The sequence below is a fragment of the Crocuta crocuta genome, unplaced genomic scaffold, assembly GCF_008692635.1.
Source record: "Crocuta crocuta isolate KB4526 unplaced genomic scaffold, BGI_CrCroc_1.0 scaffold118, whole genome shotgun sequence".
NCBI lineage: Eukaryota > Metazoa > Chordata > Mammalia > Carnivora > Hyaenidae > Crocuta > Crocuta crocuta.
Genome location: NW_027551558.1, coordinates 5705047 through 5730766, shown reverse-complemented (window position 1 = coordinate 5730766; position 25720 = coordinate 5705047). Strand labels below are relative to the sequence as shown.

The 25720-nt window shown below is 43.8% G+C and overlaps 1 protein-coding gene and 1 non-coding gene across 2 annotated transcripts in view; one reads left to right on the top strand and one right to left on the bottom strand.

Annotated features, from left to right (window-relative positions):
* Positions 1-25720, bottom strand: part of TBC1D8 (TBC1 domain family member 8) — a 78491-nt gene that overhangs the window by 33931 nt on the left and 18840 nt on the right. Inside the window, exons 3-6 of the mRNA XM_077749190.1 lie at positions 18175-18293; positions 13865-14093; positions 10316-10556; positions 455-662 (exon numbers count right to left, since the gene is read on the bottom strand). Coding sequence (XP_077605316.1) covers positions 455-662; positions 10316-10556; positions 13865-14093; positions 18175-18293 — 797 coding nt within the window. The remainder of the gene's footprint in view (positions 1-454; positions 663-10315; positions 10557-13864; positions 14094-18174; positions 18294-25720) is intronic.
* On the top strand, positions 9185-9269 carry TRNAR-UCG (transfer RNA arginine (anticodon UCG)). Its single transcript has one exon. It is a non-coding gene; the product is annotated as a tRNA-Arg (tRNA).

Here is a 25720-nt window from a genome sequence, read left to right as displayed (position 1 = left end):
GGAAACATTTTTTAAATGTTTAACTCAAGTCCCAGGAGGGTATAAAAGCCAAGCAAACTGACATTTTCCAAGGTGATACTTTTTGTCAGTTGCTTTTTTGCTTTCCCCATTTTTGTGAATGAAAGGAGGGGGGATTCATTCCTAAGAGCTGCTGGAAAAGCTTTAGTTGCTAGGCATGTGCTTTCTAATGAGAACTTCATCAATACCCCTGAGGTGAGAGTGTTTTATTCTCGCCAATCACTTCTATGCAAATTTCAAGTGGTTGTAGCAACGACAGAAAAAGCAACGACCAAACGGGTACTGGTCAAATTCAGGCCGTGCTTCCCTCCAGAGGCCCGTGCGTAGCCGGCCAAACCCTGCTGGGTGAGCATCCCTGCCTGGGCCGGGCCTCACAGTCACTGTAGGCTCAAGGATACAAGGTGGGCTCAGGAAGCCCCTGCGGGGCGGCGGCTACCTCTCTGAGCGGGAGGATGACGTTACAGCAGCCGTCCTCCTTGCTGGCAAAGCAGATATAACGGTCCGATGTGAACATCCGCCCGACTGTGTGACAGCGACTAAACGGCGTCCACAGCGAACAGTCCACGACCGCGTGCAGCTTCTCTTGCCTCGGCAGCCTGAAGAAAGCCCGGAAGAACTCATTCTGGGCTCTGGCTTCCAGGTCCCTGGTGAAGGAGGGAGAGAGAAGAGGAGGCAGGAACAGTGAATGAACACAGAGGAGTCCAAAGAAAAACCCTGTGAAACCCCCGGGCCCAGCCAGATATCGAAGTGGATGCCGAAAGGCGCTGAGCCCCGCCAGGTTCTGCGTGGGTCATTAACACGCACCCCTCTTCACAGCCAACCTTTGGAACGCATACTCAAGGCAGAAGAGGTTGCCCCTATGCAAAAGTGTTATGAACAAACAGACCAAAACAGACCTTAAGTCCTGGTTTGAGTAACACTGTGAATTACCATAAAACAATGAAGAATCCAGTATTCAAAAGTCAGATAACAACAAGTGTTGGCAAGGATGTGGAGAAATGGACACCTTCGCACACTGCTGGTGGCAATGTCCACTGGTGCAGCCAGTTTAGACAACAGTCGGGCTGTTTCTCAAAAGGTTCTATATAGTTACCATAAGACCCTGCAATTCCCTGCCTAGGAAGATACCCAAGAGAACTGAAAACGTACATTTGCTCAAAAACCTGTACACAGGTGTTCATAGCGGCATTATTCAGAACAGCCAAGAACTGGCAACAACCCAAATGTCCATCAACTGGTAAACGGATAAGCACAATGTCACAGAGCCACACCATGGGATATTACTCGGCCACACAAGGCAACAAAGTACATGCTACAATACAGGTGAACCCTGAAAACCTTATGGATACAAAAGACTGCACACTGCCTGATCCCATTTATATGGAATTTCCAGAATGGGCAAAGCTCCACAGAAAACAGATTAGTGATTGTTTAGGGCTGGGGATAAAAGGAGAAGTGGGGGGTGACTGCTCATGACTACAGGGTTTCTCCTTGGGGTGAAAATGTTCTAAACCAACTGTGGTGATGGTCACACAGCCCTGGGAATAGACTAAAAAACCACTGAATGGCACACTTTAACAGGGTGAATTGTACCATGTATGAATTATAGCTCAAAAAAGCTTTTAAAAAATTTAGATCTGGGCTGGGCATATAGTAAGTGCTGAATAAACATTAGCTATTATTACCTTTAAAAAACAAATCCAGAGGCGACTGGGTGGCTCACTCAGTTAAGTGTCAGACTCTTGGTTTCGACTCAAGTCGTGATCTCACAGTTCACAGGATCGAGCCCCACATCGGGCTCATATTGACAGTGTGGAACCTGCTTGGGATTCTCTATCTCCTCCACTCTGCCCCTCTCCCACTCATGTTTTCTCTCTCAAAAAAAAAAAACAAAAAACATTTTTTTCCTTTGCCACATTAAATAAGAGTTCTTTAACTTTGTCTAATATAATCAGCGTTATGCTCAAAGTAAGGAAAATGAACTCTTGGCTTATTAACTGTGTGACCTTAGATAACACTCCTCCGTATCACATCCTGATATCTGTAAAATGGAAACAATACCTAACCTTTCTGCGTTAAGGGATCCCTGCAAACATAAAATCATGTCCACAATATTGAGAAAGCAGGTTAAAAACAGTATCTACAGGGGTGCCTGGGGGGCTCAGTTGGGTGGGCGTCAGACTCTTGGTTTCAATTCAGGTCATGATCTCACAGTTGGTGGGGCCAAGTCCCATGTTGGGCTCTGCACTGGCAGCTTGGAGCCTGCTTGGGATTCTCTCTCACTCTCTCTCTGCCTCTCCCCTGCTCAAGCTTATGTTCTCTCTTTCAAAAAAATAAACCAAAAAATAATAATTAAAAAAAACCCCAGCATCTACAGTATGATCCCATTTATATAGACTCTTAAAAATTGGCAGAAGATGATGTGTAAAAACACTTTGCCTAAAATGTTAATAGCAGTTGACTCTGCATAGTACGATTCCCACTTTTCATTTTATTCTGTTTATATTTTCTACCTAACCACATACCATTAGCTTTTTAAAAAATTATGCCGCTTTCTTTTAGGAAGAGTAACTTTTTAAATGTTGCATAAAAGACAAGTATGAAACTGCAGCCCGAGTGACCTTTTAGACACATGCCCCCTCACCAGGGCCGTGCTTGCACACAGATGCCCCTTCTGCCCCAGTTCTCGTTCCCAACCCAGTCCTCATTTTCACAGCATCGCACAACTGTCTTCCCAGAGACCCCACAAAGAGATGGGAGAGTGCTTGGATTTATTATCAAACCCTCACAAAGAAAAGACACTTACATGTCCAGAAAGTCCTCTGGGCACAGAGAGAATTTATATAAATTCTACAGATCAAGATGGGTCCAGTTACTGCGGGCCAAAGCTACAAGTTCTTCCCCTGAAGTCCCTGCTACTCCACGGATGGCTGTTTCCAAAGGAGCCTACGCTTCCTCCACAGAGGAGCCGGGAAGAGACAGGAAAGCACTGTGAAATGCTCTAGAAATTCACATACTACAGGGTGGAAGGCAAGGCCCCTCAAGATCACCCCAGTTCCCTGCAAGTGGACCTATATTCAACACATTTACGCTGGAAGACTTACATCCTTATTCCCAAAGTATGCTGGCCAGGCTGGCTTTGGTGAAAGTGAAGCCAATGCAGCCTGTCTATACAGATGTGGTTCCAGCCACCACTGAATTCACCTGTTGTCTATTCTTTCCTAGAAGTAGAGAGAGAGAGAGTGGAAGGACTTTTTGTATTTACTCTGTATCCAGCTCTTCAATTTAAGAGTAAGGTGCTCAGTTATCTGACTGTTCTACTCCGTGCATCTGCTGCATCAGCCAGCAGCTCAGTTCAGCCCTCTTCTCCATACTATACACCACCTCCTTTCTCTTTCTGGGCTGTTCCCTGTCACTAGAGGGGTCCGTCTCTCACACATTCAGCAACCAGAGACCTCGCATTAAAAGACAGAAAGCAGCAGGAGGGACTTCTTAAGTCATCTTCCATCCTTAGAAAGTGCTCCTTCAACTCTACTTCTATATAGGAGTTACACACGTATACGTGGTATTTAACTTTCTAACATAACTGAGATGAAGATCAAGCAGCTTGAGAGATGAGGAGCACAAGGCCTTTATGAAGCTCAGAGTAAGACCATCTCATCTCCTCAGGTCTGTTTCCAAGCAGGTGACAGCTCTGATGTTACAAATGTCAGCTCTTCTTTCTGAAGAGCACCAAGAGCAACGCCTGCTGGTCACAATTTGCCTTTCAGACCTTCCGGTACTTACTAAAGGTTCCCACTTATCCTCCAGAGAGATGACCAACACACATGGGTCATAACCTACCATTTGGAAAGCACTAGCTAAGCTCAGGCCTGAAAGCCACAGCAGAAGCACCCCGATAAAGATGGAAACTAGCTCAGCAACCCCAATGGTATCTACTACCCCTTGTACACGATGCTAGTATGCACCAGCCAAAGCAATTACTCCAAGAGAAAGCTATAGTAGAGAAGAGAAGGGGAAGGTCCCACAAATCACCCGGTCTTAACACATGCCATTGTATGAACCCGGAACCATCCGGAAATCAACAGGGTTTCATCACAATATGGAGCAACACCAAGTTTGTTGTTAAAGCTGAAATTAATATGTGCAATCGTGCATGACAACTATGCAGAAAATTCCAGACTACATGCAGACAATTTACAAATCCAGACTTGGAGTGCCTGGGTGGCTCAGTCAGTTAAGCATCTGACTCTTGATTTTGACTCAGGTCATGGTCTTATGGTTCATGGGTTTGAGCCCCACGTCAGGCTCTGCACTGACAGCACAGAGCCTGCTTAGGATTCTCTCTCTGCCCCTCTCTGCTCCCACCTGCCTTAAAAATAAATAATTTTTTTAAATATCCAGACTTAATTCTCAGACCTTAGACCCAAGAAATGAAGGGGTAGGTAGTTCTTTGGTTTCTCTGCAAACCCAGAATTAGATTTTCCCCTCCAAGTTTAGGAACAGATGTATCAAAAACAGGTTTCCCCTCTCTCTTCCCCATCAACCGTTTAGAATACTTTAGGGAAGACCTGTATCAGGCCTTACAGACTCTCCTTCCCTCGTATCACTCATTCCACATATACAGACCTACAGTCAGCAGCTCAGAGCTGCTCAAGGCCAAATGCTTCCCCAGACTCAGTCTGTGTGGCAGGCTGGGACAGATGGGCTCCCCCAGTAGCTCAGGGTGTGAGGACTTCCTGTGTCCTCAACAGGAGGCCTCAAGCACCACCCCCACCCTTCTAGAATATCTTGGTCCTCTGCAGTCAGTCAGCCCCAGAAAAACACATACTAAGATTTCTGGAGGCTCTTAGTTAACATACTCGCTCACAGACCCATAACCAGCTCATCTGAAACTCTGGGATATACCAAGAACCAGTAATGTAGAAATATGGCAGAAAGGCCAGATACACTACTTGTCCTCGAAGCCCAAGTCTGCACATAAAACACTGCATTTCTCCAGTGTATGTTTACTTAAAACACCTTTCCTCATCCTTCCCCCAAGAGCACTCAGGAAGCAGGACAATGTTGCCCTGTAACATCTTACGCTGGGTCTCCTGGGCACAGTGGTGGCATGAAGGAACCCGGCCCTCAGCCAGCAGCCAGCAGTGTGGAGGTGGACTCAGCTGGTGCTGGCAGTGCCCCCATTTCTCTGAAAATCCAGCCACGGAGCCCCCACAGACCAGGACCTCAACGACACAGGCATCCAGAAGGCTTTTTCACACTCAAAGCTCTTGCCTTTGTCCTGCCCCAGAGAGAGCCACCTGAATGACCCACACAAGCTCAGGGCAGGCTCTGCAGGCCTTCCCTGGTGAGACGTGACCTGTTCAGGGCTGCATGAGCCCCAAGAGATGTCAACTCTGACCTAGAATCACAAGGGCTGAAAGTCAAATAAATTACAGAGTGAGCATGGGAATTCTGAATAGGGACAAAGGAGAAGAGCAGAAAAGGGAGTGAATCTAGGCAGGAAAGGCCAAAGGTCTGACAAGCCAGATGGGGAGCTGAGAATCAGCCAGGCAACAGGGGATAAGGGATTTAAAACTTTTTTTTTTAATTTTTAAAGTTTTTTTAATTAGTTTTATTTATTGGCGGGGGGGGGGGGGTGGGGAAGGGGGGGGGAGGGGACTGGAATGGGCAGAGAGAGGGGTGAATCCCAAGAAGGTTCCACAATTGCCAGCCCAGAGCTCAGTGCAGGGCTCGAACTCGTGAACCATGAGATCATGACCTGAGCAAAATTCCAGAGCTTAACCAACTGAGCCACCCAGGCAGCCCCATGAGGATGAGGGCTCAGGTCATAACTGAAGACATCAGCACCCTGAGAGCCACTGTGCACCTCTGGAGATCGCAGTAATAGCTTACACCATGAGAACGAGTCTCCATTTACTACACTGCATTAACTGACCTTTCCTCCAGCACTGTTCAGCCGGTCAACACAGGTTTTAATGATGATATTAATTCTGATTTAGTGAAACCCATCACCTCACCAAGAGCCCACCCCCAAAATAGCTGGCCACCCTGTTCTCAACCTATCACTCACAGCTTCAGAACTGTTCTGTTGTAAACTGCAGGACCAATCAATGTATTTGTTCTGTCCAACTCCTGGAAGCCCCTTCCCCAGCCTCGGTCCCCACCCCCTCCGGGATTCTGTTACTGTAGCGCAGAATCCCCAGTCCAGGCCCTCCGTGAAATGCGAGGGCTGGGCTAGGGGCATCCCCAGCCCCGCTGGCTCTAACCTGTCTGACTCGTCCTACTGTGCGATGCACCTTCCCATCCTCCTGGCTCCCGCTGGAGCTCCAGCCCTGCTCTGCTCTGTCCCGAAGTCCCGTGGGACTGCGCCTAAGCAGCGATCATGACTAATCTATAATCAGATGGCTCACCACACTCGTGACCCCAAGGGCACCTTTCTAAAGACCTTATCTGGGAAGGGAAGTGAAAATACATCAACAAAGGGGAGCCTGAGGAGCATTCCAGCACTTCTGATTGTGCCCTTCACATCCAGAGACTGTTTTCCTCAACTTTAAACCTGGGCTCTCTTGGCAGGATGTCAAGCTGACTGAGTCATTACCTGTTTATGTCCACAGACCTATGTCTCCATGACAGAAAGCTACACACAAGACCCAGCAAGCAACTGGTGTGCAAGGACATGCCTTTCACTTTTGGAAGAAGTCACTCAAAGTGCAGTGACCAGCAAAACACCCCACAGACCAGAATCCTGCCGTCCACGTTGGGGCCAGCCCTAGGCACCCATGGGTCTCCAGAGGCTCCACCACCAACCACTGCCAGGACTCCTTTTTGTCCTTTTCTCTCTCTTCTCCTTTCTACTTGTTTCCAGGATAGAAAGTAGAGGAAGGAGAACCTTGTATAATTCACCTAAGTTCTGGAATGTCAATGAAAACTGTCTATACTGATTGATTTCTTAGAAAATGAAGGAGTATACCAACGGATCGTAAGTGCTACAAACCTGACATCTGCCTCTACTTTCCCTATTTCTACCCCAACCCAGAATGCTACATCTAGAAGCAGAGGCGTGAAGGCACATCAGGAAATTTGTGAGCAGTCACCCGAAATCCCAGTGCTCATGGAACTAACCAGAACACAAGGCTACTAGCTGGCCTCGTATTCCAAAAACCCTAGCTGCAATTCACACACATACACATCTGTATGCAAAACCCACAGAAGAGTGTAAGCTTTAATGAGTGATTTATAGGAGCCCTTTAACAACTCCTACAACTGAGACTTGCTTCTTCATTTGTAACTGATCTTTGTTGGACTAAAAAGATTCTGATACCAAACCACTATAGAAATACTTAAAGAAATATGGGAAGGGGCGCCCGGGTAGCTCAGTCGGTTGAGCTCAGTCGGAAGAGCATCCCTTCGGCTCGGGTCATGATCTCGCAGTCCGTGAGTCCGGGCCCTGTGTCAGGCTCTGTGCTGGAGCCTGCTGCAGATCCTCTGTCTCTCTCTCTCTGCCCCTTCCCTGCTCACACTCTCTCTCACTCTCTCTCAAAAATAAACATTAAAGTAAGTTTTTTATAGGGGCACCTGAGTGGCTCAGTAGGTTAAGCGTCCAACTCTGGCTCAGGTCATGATCTCATGGCTCATGGGTTCAAGCCCTGTGTCAGGTTCTGTGCTGACAGTTCAGTGCCAGTGCCTGGAGCCTGTTTTGGATTCTGTGTCTCCCTCCCTCTCTATGACCTTCCCCTGTTCTTTCTCTCTCCCTCTCTCAAAAATAAACAAACATTTAAAAAATTTATTAAATAAACATGGGAGAATGTGGCGACCATTGTGCTGGACTGTCGTCTCTGGACCAAAGACGGAGCCAGAGATATAATGGGAAACTCGGGGTCAGGAGGCACAGGGAGGAGCTCAGGACTGGGAGTCAGAAGACCCAAGGGCAGCACCCCAAGGTTCCCCTTTCGTAAGGGAGTGACAAGGAGCATCATCCCCTCTCACAAAGGAACTATTAGATTATCAGAAAGGACACAACACCAAGTGAAATTCACTGGACTTTTACCCGAAAGTGCACTTTTTGATTTTTGCCTTACTTGTGACTCTATGTGATCAATTTGTAACATATGCACATAGCAAGGGCTCTGAATTCTTGCTGAGTACATGTAGACTACAAAAACAGGACCATTTAGAGACCACTAATTAGTCACATCTTCTCCCAGATGTTTGGAGAAGACAGCAAATGTGTCTAAAGAATAAGAGGAATGCTATAGTAGATTATAAAGATCCTGGGGGAGCCCTTGGGTGGGTCAGTTGGCTGAGCATCTGACTCTGGCTCAGGTTGTGATCTCATGGTTTGTTAGTTAAGCCCCATATCGGGCTGTCTGCTGTCAGGAGAGCCCACTTTGGATCCTATGTACCCCCCTCTCCTTCTGCAACTTTCCCACTCACACGGTCTTTCTCAAAAATAAACAATTGAAAAATTTTTTAAAGATTTTTTAATGACTGGACACAGAATGACACAGAACTATTCTATGATCTCATAATTCCACTTCTGGGTATATGCCCAAAAGTCGTAAAAGCAGGGGCTTGAACAGATATCTGTGCATAGCTGCTCATAGCAGCATCATATACAATACCCAAAAGGTAGAAACAACTTTGTGTCCAATGATGCATGAATGGACAAACAAAATATGGTATATACATACAAAGGAATATTACCTAGCCTTAGAAAGGAAAATAATTCTGACACAGGCTACAACATGGATGAACCTTAAGGAATTACATAAAGCCAGCCACAAAAACACAAATACTGTAGGGGTCCACTTATATGAAGGACCTGGAGTAGTCAAACTCAGAGACAAAGTAGAATGGTGGCTGCCAGAGGCTGGGGGAGGAGGGAATGGGGAGTTATTGCTTAATGGGGATGAAGTTTCAGTTCTGCAAGATGTAGCGTCCCAGAGTTGGATGGTGGGGATGGTTGCACAACAATGTGAATATACTTAACCATTTTTTTAAGTGTATGGTTCAGTGGTATTAAGACAGCAAATTTTAGGTTATGTGTTCTGTACCATGTAAAAAAAAAAAAATGTTGTTAATGACTAATAGTATTCAAATAGCAGTGGTGATTCTGTAATGATGTCAAATATACCCATCCAGGACAGCACCTGCCAGGGGTGCCTGGGTGGCTCAGTCGGTTGAGCGTCTGACTTCGGCTCAGGTCATGATCTCATGGTTCATGGGTTCGAGCCCCGCCTCAGGCTCTGTGCTAACAGCTAGCTCAGAGCCTGGAGCCTGCTTCGGATTCCATGTCTCCCTCTCTCTCTGAATCTCCCCTGCTCATGCTGTCACTATCTCTCTCTCAAAAATAAATAAAACATTAAAAAAAAGTTTTTTTTAAAAAAAAGACAGCACTTGACAGAGGACTTGCTCCTCAAAGGATATCCTGATATCAATTCTGCAGTTACCTGGTCTCACCCACTAAGTCAGAAATCACAGTCAAGCTTGAACACCACTGGTTAAATTTTAGATCATAAAACTGAACTTCTTTAAAGAGACTAATAATTCAGGGGTGCCTGGGTGGCTCAGTCGGTTGAGAGTCTGACTCTCACTTTTAGCTCAGGTCATGATCTCACAGCTGTGAGATCAAGCCCCATGATGGGCTCCATGCTGGATATGGACTCTGCATTGGATTCTCCCTCTCCCTTTCCCTCTGCCCCTCTCCCTGATTTGCATACTCTCTATCCCTCTCTCAGTCAATCAATCAACACACAAAGTGACTAATAATTCAAGCAACTGCCTCAGACATCTCCACAACTAGCATCGATTTGGGGCAAACCAATAATAAAGAATGTTAACCTACTAATATTACTAAGGCACATTTCTAATGACAAACCAGTACCAAAACTAATTCCCACTGTCATGAAAACTTATTCTACAAAGTTTTTTCATATGGAAATGTAACATTTCTTAATGTTCACTGATAAAGCACAGCATCGAATGGAATTCTACCAGGAAGCTATTCATATTACATTTCCTAGAAGTAGTTTTTTTCTTTAAAAAAATCAGTTTCAAAATATCTGGAAAGAAAGTAGAACTGGATCCAGAAATCAAAGTCTACTGCATTAAAAAAAAAAAAATTGTAACAATCGCTGCCAATTATTATGCCACCATCATGATTAACAACATGGGGAAAATCTGCATTTTGCCACAAGGGAAATTTAAATCTAGTACAACTAAGACTAACAAAGCCCACGTAAATGAAGCCACGGTCCTGGGGTCAGGAACAACTGAAAAGCGAAGCTCTTACCGCTTGGTGATCTGGCTCGGCTCCTGCAGGTCTGGGTCCAGGTCAAAGACCTCATTGTCCAGCAGCCTTCGGAGCGTCACGTCGGCCAGCTGCTCCATGATCTTGAATACCTCATCAAGGTTCAGGAACATGGAGAAATCACGCTCCTTATTCTGCGTGGTGATTCGGATGGTGTCTGTCAGAAAGACGTTGGACGTTCTTTCTAACTTCTGGATATCAACCCAAGGGACTATAAGTTTAACTAGAAGAGAAGAAAAAGGCAATTAGAGATTTTAACCTAACTGTTGAGCCAAACTTGAGTGTATCAACAAAGAGTCCAAGGATCTCCTTAAGCTGAAATGCAAATACCTATTAAACCAGAGCAGGAAAGAGGAAGCACAATACTGCTGTGTGTTAGAATCCAATTCACGTTCAATGATTTTCTTAAAGATTTAAGTGAAATTTTCTAAGTTGCTGGCTACTGCACACATAGAGGGGGACACTGTTCTGAAAACATGAAAACGTCAAAAATACTTAAAAACTTAAATATTTGCAAAATATGCAAAAGTTTCTCAATCTACATAATTTCTGGTTTCAAAGGCAGCATTCATGGTGTAAGCTATGAAAAAAAAAGAAGTGCAAAAGAGGATTATTCATGACCTTGGAGAGAGAAACAGGCTTAACATTTAGACTGTGTCGAATGACAGAGTCGTAGAAGACACGGTACAAATTTTTATGGAATTCTTTTTAAAGTAATACAGTACAAACAGTACATTTTATAAACAAGGACTCTATTCTGGGAACTGTTTCCAACACAGTGAGTAGCCAAGCTAACTTGCCAATGCAAAGGGAGAAGGGACAATGCAACAACTTGAAATGATAAGTGTCCTCAAATACAGAAATCATTTCTTTTTTTCAATTTTTTTTTTAAAATTTATCTCTAGGAGAGAGAGAGAGAGAGAGAGAGAGACAGCGTGAGCAGGGGAGGGTCAGAGAGAGAGGGAATCACAGGCTCAAACAGGCTCCAGGCTCTGAGCTGGCAGTCAGCCCGACGCGGGGCTGGAACCCACGAACCACGAGATCATGACCTAAGCGAAAGTCGGACGCTTAACCGACTAAGGCACCCAGGCGCCCCGCATTTCTTTTTTTCAAAGCGTATCCTAACAAAATTTGGTTTAGTGACCATGATCGATCAGGGTCAGAAGATAACTTGTTTTTTTGTTGTTGGGTTTTTGTTTTTGTTTTTCAAATCAAGGAGGGGATCATTAAGTGTTTCTAATTTTTCCACTTATTTTGCAATAATGTTTTCAGTGCTTCAATAACTTAAAAGGCCACATATCTTCTCAGGCTTGAGAAGAAGCTTCTTCAGCTACTTCTAGTTGCTTTCACGTAAGTCTCTTACACAAACATACGTACTCTATAAATCATCAACTTTCACTTCATTAAGCGTCTTCTTTGCGAAAGCCCTGCACTTAAAAAGCTTATTCAAATAGAGAAAACAGACATGTAAAATAAGGAACCACTAATTTGACAAAATCAAACTGAAACACAAACATAGTACGAATCATAAGGGGACCAGGGAAAGTCCCTGGAGGTGATAAAATCTGAACTGATTTTGAAGGGTGAACAGGAGTTTCCAAACAGGCACAAGAATAGGGAAGAGAAAGAAATTAATTTTGAGAAGCATTTCAAGGGGCGCCTGGATGGCTCCGTCAGTGTAGCACCCGACTCTTGATTTTGGCTCAGGTCATGATCCCAGGGTTGTGGGCACATGTCACACTCTGCACTGAGTGTGGAGCCTGCTTAAGATCCTATCTCTTCCTCTCTCTTTCTCTCCTTCTGTTCCTCTCCCCCTCTTGTGCTCTCTCTCTAAAATAAAATTAAAGATAATTTTTTGAGAAGTATTTTAGAAAGTACAAGAATGAAGACAGCTAACATTAGGTCAGAGCACATTCCAAGGGTGGGGAAAGGCTTTGTACACAGGGTGTACGTACTAGAGTATCAGAACTGAGGCTGGCAGCGTGAGAAAGAGAAGTGATGACCCTGTGCAGGAAGCTGGGTCAGCAAAATTCAAGAGGAGCCCCTCCCACGGGTTCAACTTGAAATATAAACTTAGATGCAGGGAAAAAAAAACTATGTATATAAACACATACATATACTCATTTTATATACACACACAGCTTCCACCCTGCATGGGTGCTTGAAACAATGTTTGGTTCCAAAAGAAGTATCAGTGGGAATGACTTTTTTAAAAATTCAACATACAACTGACACTTGTGGTTTTTCTTCTCTTACCTTGGAATCTAATATCTAGCACAGCAATGGTCAGTGGATAAATTTATGAGAAGTTAATTACTGCCTGAATCTCAAGTGGACCCAGGTGAAGAATTCCTTCCCACTCCAAGGAACAACAGTACATCTTGCTACTCTTCCGGGAGCAGTCATGACCTTCAGGGCTGGGAGTTTTGTTTTTTTTTTTTTTTTTTTAATTTTTCTTAATGTTTTTCTTTATTTTTGAGAGAGAGTGTGAGTGTGTGAGGGGCACAGAGAGAGGGAGACACAGAATCCGAAGCAGCTCCAGGCTCTGAGCCATCAGCACAGAGTCCGATGTGGGGCTCAAATTCACGAACTGCAAGATCATGACCTGAGCCAAAGTTGGAGGCTTAATGGACTGAGCCACCCAGGTGCCCCAAGGCTGGGAATTTTTTATATGCCCCCACCCCCCATCTTAAGAAACAACAATGTTCATAGCAGCACTCTCCACAATAGCTAAAACATGGAAAGAGCCCAAGTGTCCATCAACAGATGAATGGATCAAGAAGATGTGGTTTATCTATACCATGGAATACTACATGGCAATGAGAAACAATGAAATCTGGCCATGTGTAGCAACATGGATGGACCTTGAGGGTGTTATGCTGAGCGAAATAAGTCAGGCAGAGAAGGACAAATATCATATGTTTGCACGTATAGGAGGATTAGGAGGAACTTGACGGAGGAACAAGGGGGAGAAGAAGGGCGGAAATGGTGGGGGAAAGGGAGAGAGGCAAACCATGAGAGACTCTTGAATGCTGACAAAAACTGAGGACTGATGGATGTGGGGGGGAGGGGGGATGGGCATGGAGGAGGACACTTGTGGGGATGAGCACTGAGTGTTATGTGGAAACTAATTTGACAATAAACTATTTGTAAAAAAAAAAAAAAAAAGAAAGAAACAACAATGTTCCACTCCTTTAGAAGTACTGGGCTATCAGTTTTAACAATGTGTTTTCAGAACAACATAAAGTAAAAAACCTTCGGGAGCTATATGAAGTGAACTACACAGAAACATGTAAGGCAGTAGAAAAAATGAATTGTCACAAAATCAAAGCCCTCAGGGGTAGCAGTATATATAAATACAATTGTGGACACAAGTCATATGGAAGTTAATCAAGTATCGGGCATTATCATCTCAACTACTCATTTAAATCTTTTGTTCTCTAACTCTTCATCTTGTCTCAGGACAGCACAAACATCCCGAGGGTCAACTTCATCTGTGAGCTCCCAAATCTCTCCAAATGCTTCACTTACGTTCCTTGCCCAGGAAGAAGGAGTAGAAGCAGAGGTGGTTGATGCTGAGGTACAGCCAGCCTTGGCGGGGAACCCTGCCCTTCCAGCAGCAGCAGGAGTAATAGGTGACCAGCTTCTCTGCCTCCGGGAAGTTGAACCTGGCTTCGAACTTTACCAAGGCCTCTCGGAACTTCTCCGGCTCTTCTTCCTGCTCCGCAAGCCTGCTGCTTGTCTCCTCGGCAATCAGAGCCTGATGCACAGAAAGATAACAGTCCCCACATCAGTGAAAGGGACGAGGGGAGGGACAGGCAGAGGTGGGAAGGAACAGCCAAGCACAGGCACCTGAGGAGTCTGCACTGCTTAACATGCAGGGTGAAGGAGAGCGGCTCAACACACCTTCTGTCCACCGCCCAGAATCATGGCCACGCTTGGGGATGGATATGGAAAACCAAGAACAAGTCTCTCACTTGACCACTTACCAGCCCTGAGGCTTTGGACAAATCACTGACTTATAAGCCTTAGTTTTCTAACAAATTACTACTTTATAATACCTCCTTGTTCTCCCTACAGGGATGGGATGATCAAATTACTGGCTCTGGCATGAACTCGATGCGTCAACTCTGAAGAACCACCCAAGTTTGAGTTACAAATTAGTCTTTTTTAAAAAGCTAATGAATGTCTTCCTCCTTAGATTCAAAAACTTTAATACAAAGCCAACAGGTACCTGACCGTGTGGCATCTGGCACCTTTCACTACCTCTAAATATTCTACAGTCTTCTAAGGTAGACAAGGAGTTATGTTGGCCAAGGTTGGAAACACCTCCAAAGCACTCAGGTGCACGAGGAGGCAAGACGGAAAAGGAAGCATCTGAACGTACAACTGCTTTGCCAACAAGTAACAGCAAGGATCCTTTTTCAGTCTGGGGTAAGACTGTAGAAGTGTCTAGAACATAAGCGTGTGGCCTGTTGCTGAGGGGTGACAACTCACTGACAAGATCAGAATTCTGTGTTTCATGAAGGACTAGGTCTCTTAAGACAAAACCACTTTGGGGGCAAAGCTACCATACCCTGAACTATACGAGATTTTAGAAAATTATTTAGAAAACCTGAGACTTTCTATTAAAATAAAAATTATGTTTAAAATGAATGTGAAGGCTAATAAGATTTTAAGTGCTTTTCATTTCCTCATTATGTTTTTCTTCTTTCCCAAATTTCATTTAACCAGACATTATAAACTAGAAAAGTTATAAGAAGGATGAATAATTTTAAAAGCATATGTATGGGGCACCTGGGTAGCTCAGTCGGTTAAGCATCCAACTCCTGATTTCAGCTCAGGTCGTGATCTCGCTATTCATGACTTCAAGCCCCACCTCGGGCTCTGTGCTGGCAGTGTGGAGCCTGCTTGGGATTCTCTCTCCCTCTCTCTCCCTGTCTTTCCCCCATTCACTTCCTCTCTCTGTCCCTTTCTCAAAAACAAAAAAATAAAAAAAAAAAAAAAAAATTTTTTAAAGGGAACATATGTAATACAGGGGCACCAGGGCGGCTCAGTTGGTTGAGCATCTGACTCTTGATTTCGGCTCAGGTCACGATCTCATGGTTTGTGGGACTTAGCCCCGCAACAGGCTCAGTGTGGAGACTGCTTGGGATTCTCTCACTCTCTCATTCTCTCTGCCCCCACTCTCAAAATAATTAAATAAACATTTTTAAAAGTGTATCTAATATATAAAACTCTGGACCAGGTGGTGTGAAGAGGACCTTACAAAGGCTCTATAGCAAAGAGTCATGGAAGCAGAACAGGACCCACAGGCTCCAGATGCAGCCGTGGTGGTGGCTGTACAGACTCCTGACTTCTGGGGACTCCAGGGTCTGGTGACAAGCACAGTTCAGAGCACAGGGATTTCTTTAAAGCTTCAGACAGTGGCCAACTGTTCAGGATAGGAGTAGGAAAGACTCAGCTCCTAATTTCTTTGGGTTTTCCCAGAGGAGATGGAGAACCACCACCTGATATGGTGGCCCCAAAGGTATAACGCCATCTCAGACCACAAGAACTGTTCCATCCTCAATCCCTGCTCCAGGCCAGCAGCCTCCCTGGGACTCATTTTGTATTTTGGGTTTTTTTCTTAAGGCATTTTAGCTTTGATGTGCAGGGGATCAGACTATGCCATCCCAAAATACACCACTTTGGCCTAAGAATCATCCTGAAAACAACTGAGAAACAGCAGACACTAAAAAGGCTCTCTGCCCTCCTCCACTAATTGTCTAAAACAAGGACATCAATTCCCATTTGTGAAGGTATCTCCCTCTCCTGTGCCAGGAAGAGGAGGGTAACTCTAGACTGTGACCAGCGCTGGAGGATAACAACCCTCACAAAAATAGGCCTTCTCTTCCTTTCATTTCCCCCTACACATTTAATTTACCTTCCCACAGTTTGCTACCCCTCGCAGCCAAATTCTTCTTTGTCCCGTCACTTCTCTACAAACGTCTGGTTCTTTGTTAAGATGTTGTAAAAGCCTTACATTCTAGCCACCCTTTTGGGTTACTCATCACTGAGTTTCCCCCATGTGTACGCACACTGCATGTGCTGAGAAACCGGTTTTCTCATTAATTTGACTTTTGTCAGTTTAATCTCCAGGCCACGGGAGGAGAACCTAGGAGAGCAGAGGGAAGGTTGTTTCCTCCTCTACAGAAGCTTTCCGAAAGCCACTGTAGCAAAAATGAATTTCCTTCCTCCAAATTAAAAGGAAAAACCCTAAATCAAAGAACCATCACAACCTATATGAGACTTAGGAGAGGGGAGATAAGTGTGAAAGATAACCATGAAATGGGCATTTCTGTAGCTAAGCCCCAGTGTGATCTGACCCAGGGAACCAAGCTAGTCAGTCAAACCAAGCAAAGATGGTAAGCCATGACAGACAGTCCCCACCACAGCGTGGGTCCACCTGCCAACCTCATAGGCCAAAGGTGACACCAAGAGGTCACCTGCCTGGATTCAGGAGACTTTTGGTTTCTACCTAGTCCCACAACTGTCCCTGACGCTCAGAGGAAAAGAATAGTTCTGTTTTGTCCCTTTAAACTCAAGAATTCACTTTACTGCCCTTTACTAAAAGCTGAAGCACTCAGGGAGTTAAAAAGACAAACTTTTGAGGAGAAAAACACACACACACACAAAACAAAATCAATCGTATGGGATGTTTTGCCCTCAGGGAGGAAAACTATATTACAGGCTAATGTGTTAACATGTGTTTATCAGAATGAGAAACAGTCCCTCCCTGTCTTCTAGGGCTTTTATTTTTATTATTTTTTTAATGTTTATTTTTGCGAGAGAGAGACAGAGTGTGAGCAGGAGAGGGGCAGAGACAGAGGGAGACACAGAATCTGAAGCAAGCTCCAGGCTCTGAGCTGTCAGTACAGAGCCTGATGTGGAGCTCGAACTTTACGAACCGTGAAATCATGACCTGAGCCAAAGTTGGACACTTAACCCACTGAGCCACTCAGGCACCCCTGCCTGATAGGGCTTTTAAAACAATGGTTACCAATCATGTTATTGCAATGGCATTTACAGAAAATATAACTTACAGGAGATATTAACAGATACCTTCCAAAATATTCCTCTCTTGCTTCTCAAAATATAATTGGTTTTAATTCCATTTAATTAACATATTTCAAAAATAAACAGCCAATTTTAGGAAGAGAAAGTGCCAGGTCCAACAAAATAGAGTGACAAGCTGTCACAACTGCAAAAGGGAAGGAATAGCTAATTTAAGTAGTCAAATAACACAGGCGCCTGGGTGGCTCAGTCGGTTAAGCATCTGACTTCAGCTCAGGTCATGATCTCTCTTGAGGGCTCAAGCCCAATGTCGGGCTTGGTGCTAACAGCTCAGAGCCTGGAGCCTGCTTGAGATACTGTGTCTCCCCCTCTCTCAGCCCTCCCCAGTTCACATTCTGTCTCTTCCTAAAAAATAAACAAACATTAAAAAAAATTTTTTAATTAAAAAAAGGAGTCAAATAACATTTTTGCTCTACAGAAACATATATTATAACTTTTTTTTCCTAAGACAAAAGAGGACCTTCACTTTTGTAAGGATAACAAAAACTTAGGTCTGGGAATGAGGTGTGGATCTTTAAATTTCAGGTGTATTTTGCCTAACTGTCTGCAAAGTTTGACAGGTAACAAGTCTAACTGCTTTGACTGTGTATTAAAAACCAAGATGTTCAGTTATGGTGGAGAACACTTTAAATCGGGTTAAAAAATGCTGCGGTGCTCAAAACATCATATGAAAGTTGTAAGAAAGGCAGGGAACTGAGGAGAAGCATTTCAATCCAAGGACCTACCTTTACCTTCCCTTTGACAAAGCTGGCAATGTCGTCTTTATTATCAAAGACGGACAAAGTATGAAGGAGATTTTGCTCCAGCCAGTCCCAGTGCTGGTTTATTTCCTCTAATGTTGCACCTGGGTTAGAACAGAGAAGGATACCGAGATTAAAAGTAACTCCTGGCACATGAACTCATGTTCCAAATATTATGAATCTTGTGTTTGTTATTAAAACATCTCAGCTTCTCACATCCCGGGCCACAGCAACTTGGAAGGCCCCCTCCTTCGGAGCCTCGGTCTCCCTCACCACGGCACTGGGATTTGCAAACACCGGTCCACGGCCACATGGATGGGTCAGGGGAGCAATCAGGTTACTCTTGGGATTGTCCTGTAGATATCCTACCCATCTCACTGATGCACGGACTTCCTACCACATCCACTCAGTGACATAAACATTTTTAACTATGCAGCTATCTTGGGGGAAACAAACCCCAAGAAGCAGGCCAATTCTGAACAGTCTCACATAGTTCCCCCTGTGCGAACAGGGATCCCTCGAGAGGAACCTTCGCCCAGGTTCACAGAGGAAAGAGCTTCTTGAGAAAGCGCCGCTGATTGCCCGAGGGTGTCCCCACTTACAACGGGCATCATTAAATACAACAGCCACAACCTAGGAAATTTCCGGGTTCACCCATCTATACTTCATGTCATTCACAACAATATCCCTAAGAACATTCATAAGTCAGGCAGAGAAGGAAAGATACCATGTTTTCACTCATATGTGGAACAGGAGAAACTTAACAGAAGACCATAAGGGAGGGGAAGGGGAAAAAACAGTTAAGGAGAGGGAGGGAGGCAAACCCTAAGAGACTTAAATACTGAGAACAAACTGAGGGCTGATGGGGGCAGGGGAGAGGGGAAGGAGGGTGATGGGTACGGAGGAGGCCACTTGTTGGGATGAGCACTGGGGGTTATACGGAAACCAACTTTGACAATAAACTATAATAAAAAAAGGACATTCATAAAACGAGGTTGTATAATACGTGTTAAAAAACACACAAAGTCATTTATAGCAAGTTAATTTCTTTCAAAGGCAATTAAAAAAAAAAAACCCATCCCATTACTGAAGCAGCCAGCAACACTGTTACCAAAAAGCTTAGTTATTTTAGTATTTCCTCTCAAGAAGCCTCCTAGTACTCTCCATTAGACAATGAGCACCTTGGTACGGGGACCACGCCAGCTCCTCGTGATGCACTTGGCACACAGCACATGCTCCATAAAGTCCCCTGACTGGAAGCAAGCATGGTCCTGGACAAAAAAGGCACACCATGTGCATCAGGCGTGTGTAGGACGGACCTAGATAAAATGCCCAGCTAAGAGGATCAGATTTCCAAAATGGGAAAGAGATATTCTAACTTGAAAGGTTAAGGGCTACCAAACACCAGTGCAGAATACGCTTGCTGATGTGTGAGGCACAGTGGTCAACGGAGCCACATACCACTTACACAAAAACCAGACAGGCATTCTGTTGACCCCAAACTTTGTGTTTCCATATTGCAGCCTTCCTCACTGTAGAGTACAGATGAATGCAGGGATCTTGGGAAAACCTCAGGCATAAAATGCCAGAGAACTCACTCCCCAGACTTGTGCACTTGGAGTATCAAGAACATCTGTGTTAGGACTGTTGGTCTGAATGGACAGTTTGGGAAAGAGTCATCAGAGGAATCAGAGAATTCTTCATAAGGAAAAGAAAGCACACTCTGGTCTCGCTTCCTCTTCTTAGAAGGAATCCCATCATGAGGGCCCCACCCTCCGGACCTTCTCTAAACTTAATTAGCATCTGAGGTACAACCTCCAAATACTATCACATTGTGGGCTGAGGTTTCAATATATGGACATGGGGGAGTGGTCACCATTCAGTCCACACCAACCAGTGATCTGCCCAGCCTTCTGTCAGCCCCACCACCCAGCCTTGCTCTTTAAGGTAAGGTTTAGGAGAGCCAGCGCTGGGCAGGCGGGGTCAGGGCCTTCTCACTCTCCAGCCCCCTCTCATCCAGGAGACCCTTGTGGTGGGAACCCCTGGCCCTTCAGGTTCCCCATTCCTCTTACAAGGGGGAGAGATACTTTTAAAACAAAATCAAACCAAGTGATCCCACGTTCCACAGCATGACTCTTGGGAAGCTTCTAAGTGTTGTCTACCTGAACTCCGGCCCCACACTGCCTGTGTGGTTCCTCACGTTCGGTGCTGAGGTGCCTCAGGCAGACGTCAGCTTTGCCCACTTCTGGCTTGAATCTCTGCCGTAGGCACCCTCCAATGGCAACTGTGTAGGTGTTAGTCACAAAAACACCTCCTACATTTGTGGGTCAGCAATGGTGTCTTCATAGCTGGCAGACAGCACATCACACCATCTCAAGAGGGGCCTTGGGTCTTCACTGAAGCCAATAAATTTGCAACGGCGCCTTGGGGATGCCTGGGCCTCTGCCTTTCTCTTTAAGATTTACTCTTTCGAGATCTTTGTCCTTTATTATCTATTATAATAAAACTGGTCAGAATATTGTCTATTCTTATTTTTCTTTAAAGTTTATTTATTTATTTTTGAGAAAGAGAGTGAGAGAGAGAAGAGAGCAGGGGAAGGACAGAGAGAGAGGGAGTCAGAATCCCAAGCAGGCTCCACACTGTCAGCACAGAACCTGATAAGGGGTTCGAACTCATGACCTTAGCTGAAATCAAGAGTTGGATGCTTAACTGACTGAGCCACCCAGGCACCCCTAGTCAGAATATTTTCAATAAAAGTAAGGAATAAATGGGAAAAATTATCTTTATTGGTCATCAATCTTTTGAGTATATTTTCACAACTTAATTCTTTAAAAAAAAAAGAAAAAACTTGGAGGAATGAGGAAGAACAAGAAAAAGGAGAAGGCTCACCTGTGTGACCTTTCTATTCCAGGGACTAGTTCACTGCTGGGTAATGAAGACTGAATGAGGAAATGGAGGCTCAAACACCTCTCCAAGGTTAAATATATAGAATGAAAGGCAAGAGCAGGGAATGAACTCATTCTCTACAACCTTGAAGTATCTGGGGGGCCTCCTCTAAAAAGCTGCATTTTAATTTCTTTTTTTATTTTTTATTTTTATTTTTTAAAAATGTTTACTTATTTTTGAGAGTGAGAGAGAAATAAAGTGCAAATGGGGTAGGGGCAGAGAGAGAGAGGGAGACACAGAATTTGAAGCAGGCACTAGGCTCTGAGCTGTCAGCACAGAGCCCGACGCAGGGCTCAAACCCACGAACCGTGAGATCATGACCTGAGCCAAAGTCAGATACTTAACCAACTGAGCCACCTGGGCGCCCCAACAATTTCAAAGTAACATTTACAGAATCCTTAGGTCCATTACTTCCTCTGGTTTCTCTCTCTCTCTCTCTCTCACACACACACACACACACACACACACACACACACACACACACACACACAAACCATTTTGTGTTTGTACTTAGAGCCATTATTACAATTTCCTGAATGCATCTTCCTGGATGATGTGAAACAGGTTTTCATTTTTCTGATGAAGCTCACAGGTCCAGCAGAGTTAAGTGTTAACAGCTAAACAAGTAGGTAGTCCTCAGCTGATAACCACAGGCACCATGACTAAAACTATAATCAAGCCCCAACAGTGTAGCACATGGAACTAAGATTTGAGACAATGTCATCAAAAACGTAGGTCCCTGTTCTTTAAAAGATTCTTCTACCTATGCAGAGAAGCTTATGACAGGGAAAGAGAATTCTAAAATAAAACCAAGCCTACACCTTGGGAGAGAGAAAATAGGCACATAAAAATATAAAAATCTGTCACTGAACCACAGTTAGATTTCATTACAATCCGCCCCGTTCCTGAATAGAAGACATTGCTGTATGCCTCTCCTGGCCAAGACAATCAATATGATGAAACTTTTCCACCCTACTGTCTTCCATTTCCTACAAAAGTTGCCAAATGGCAGGGAAATTTTCCAAAGTATAATTTCCTCTGCAGGGAAGTCTTATGATAGGCTTCTAAAATACCGTAAATCAGTGCAAACTAACTGCATGTCCTCGGCCCCAAAGGACTAAAAAGGAAAGCACTATCAAAGCTCACACACCAAAGTTCTGAATCTATCCTGGAGCCAGGCTTCCCAAATTACACAAAGTAGCCCATCAGAAAATAGCTTTTGAAAAAATGAAATAGAAAAGAGAATATGTGCCACTTTATAAGGGCAACCGCTGGTTGTAAAGTATTTGTTAGAGGTAAGCACACATATGTAAATGTTTTTCTGTCTGTGAGTCATGCTCAAAAAATGTTGGAGGGGCGCCTAGGGGCTCCGTCGAGTAAGTGTCCGACTTTGGCTCAGGTCATGATTTCATGGTTTGTGAGTTCAAACAAGGCATCGGGCTCTCTGCTGTCAGTGCAGAGCCTACTTCGGATCCTCTGTTCCCCCACCCCCCCCCGACCGCCCCCACTTCTCTCTCCCCTCAAGAATAAACATTTTTTTTTAAAAGTTGGAAAGCCACCACGTAATGACATACCAGTGGGGCAGAAAATGTAAAGAGAAAAGTAAGAACATGAGAATGTGTCACCACTGAAGAGGCAGAATGATAAAAAGTCTACAAATGAACAGCACAGCAATATTCCCACTGCTTCTGCTGCAGACCTTCCAAAACTAAGACAGAGAAGAGTTGTTCTGGACTGGTGTGTATTCCTGCTCTGGACAAATGCATATGCTGAAGCCCTAACCCCCCAAATGACCTTATTTGCAGACAGGACCTTGTAGGAGGCCATTCAGGTTAAATGAGATCATAAGGGTAGTGCCTGGTTGAAGAGAACTAGTGCCCTTTTAAGAAGAGGAAGAGGGACACCTGGGTGGCTCAGTTGGTTAAGCGTCTGACTCTTGATTTCGGTTCAGTTCATGATCTCATGGTTTCATGAGTTCGAACCCTGCATTGGGATCTGTGCTAACAGCATGGAGTCTGCTTGGGATTCTCTCTCTCCTCTCTCTGCATCTCCTCCTGCCAAATAAATAAATAAACTTAAAAAAAAAAAAAAGTCCACCTTAAAAAAAAAAAAAAGAGGAAGAAACACCAGGAATGACCACGTGAGGACACAGGGAGAAAGCAGCTAACTGGAAGCCACTCAGCTCCTGGTTCATGGACCTCCAGCCTCCAGCACTGGAAAACAATAAATATTGGTGTTTAAGCCACCCACTCTGTGGTATTTTGTTATGGCAGTCCTAGGAGGCCAATATAGCTGTTTAAAGCCACACTTTATCAGCGTACTGTGAATTTTAACAGGAGTCCAATTGGCAAAATTATACCCTGTTTTATTAAGACAAAATAAGACTTCTATTGTTGTGGAATAAGGCTTCTATTTCCTAAGAAAATTAAAGTTCAGAGGATCTTAAACATTACTCACATAAGAACTCAAATCAGGCTTATAAATGCTGATACAAAACTAAAATCCAGGATTAGAAGTCCCAATTAGGCACAGATCAAACAACCATGATGATTTATAAATTATCAACTCTAAGGCAGAACAGCCAGAGGTGGGAGACACAGGAAGTTTTCTGAATTCTTAGCATGTTCCCAAGCATTTTGTAGATCTGTCATACACTTGACGTTGTTTATCTTAATAAAAATAGCACAAGGTAGGTGGTATTATTTTATGGGTAAGCAAACTCAGGACAGAGAAGAGCCAACCTCAAGGCTACCTCTCCTGGCTCCTAAGGCCTCGCTCTATCACAACCCACAGTGGAGACAAGAGCCTGGGGAGCTGGGCGGGCAGTTTCCAAGAGCTGAGTCACTTTCAAACTCACACACAGTATTTATTCGCCTAGGTTTCCCCCAGAGAGGTTTTCAGGAAATAAAACAAGCATCTCATTGTCTATACCTACAGCTTCTGCACGAACACAGCCATAAATAACATGATCCAAGCTTCAGTTTTACAGAGCAACTGTTTCTCTCTGCTTAATAACTATCCAATTGAATTAAGGGTCTTTCCTGGCCACCTATATCCTAATGTACAGTGAATGGGCATTTTGTGTTCGTAGTTCAGATCTGTTCCTTTGAAACAGTACATTTCCCTACTGTCCAAACACTAAATGTCTACCATCCAATGCCTGAACTAAAAGCTATATGGCCCATAAAGGGGCTAATTAAAAGCAACACTGCATTTCTCAATTTCATTCAACACTCATCCTATACATAGTAACTCAGAAACAGCATCTGAGTAAAAATCACAAATGAGCAGGGGAGAGGGTTGAACCAAAGCCTTTAATTTTCAGAAACCTCACATTCTTCGAGTGGACACTCTAACATCTAACCCATGCCTGAAGCAGTCTCTTTACAGAAACCTATGAAACTCCAATATCAACATCACGTCATCATTACTGACAGTATTTCAGCCATGCACACCTCATTATGTTGCTTAAGAAAATAAGTGTTAATATGGAAACCAACTTGACAATAAACTATTTAAAAAAATAAAATGGAAAAAAAAAGAAGTTTTAAATACTTTTACGTAATTTCCTTGACCTTTTCTGACTTCAAATTAAAATATTAAGTCCCTAAAAGTCTTGGCAAGAAGTGAAAAGATCAACCTCCCTGGCACTGAAAGTAAAATATTTTTAATTTGTAATTGAAATAGTCATTAAAATGTCCTTGTATTAGAGCCATCAGAAACACTTCAGAATCAGGAGCAAAGGAGTACGAAAGTCTGACCATTAATCAAAAGAAAAAAAAAATCAATAGAAACGAACCAGAAAGGACAAAGGTAAAATAATCTGTATACAAGGACAAAAAAGGCCATTATATACTCCAAATATTCAAAAAGCAGAGGAAAGCATGAGGATGGTGAGAGACCAAATGGAAGATATAGAGAAAGATCCAAATCAAACTTTTAGGGATGGAAAAACAGTGTCTGAAATCAGAAATAAACTGAATGGGATTAAAAGTAAACTACACATTACAGTGGAAAAAAAAGAGTAGGGAACTAGGACATAGTGATTAGAAACTAAAATGAAAAGCAGAAGGAAAGGGATTAACAAGAGAAATAACAGCATCAGTGAGCTGTGGAACAGCAGCAAGTAGCCGACTAATTGGAGTCCCAGGGGAAAGGGGGGGGGGTGCAGAGGCCAGAGAACAGAAAAATATGTATATTTTGGAAAAAACAGCTACATTTTTTCCAATTTGATGAACACTATAAACATACAGATCCAAGTATCTCAACAAACTGTTCTCAAGCAGAAAAAGCATCAAGAAAAATCACATAAATGCCTATCTAATCAGACTGCTGAAAGCCAGTGATAAAGAAAAAAAGACAATAATTATGGAGCAACAAAGAACGAGAGTAGATTTGTCAGAAACGATGCAAGCCAGAAAACAGAGAAGAACAGCTTTAAAAGTATTAATAAAAAAATTAATTTACAAGTACTTGAGAAACTGAGTGAATTCACGCATAACTTGGGAATAATACAACCTTCCTAACCAAGCCTCAAAATCATAAAGTATAAAAGAAAGGCATTCTAAATCCATTACATAAGAAA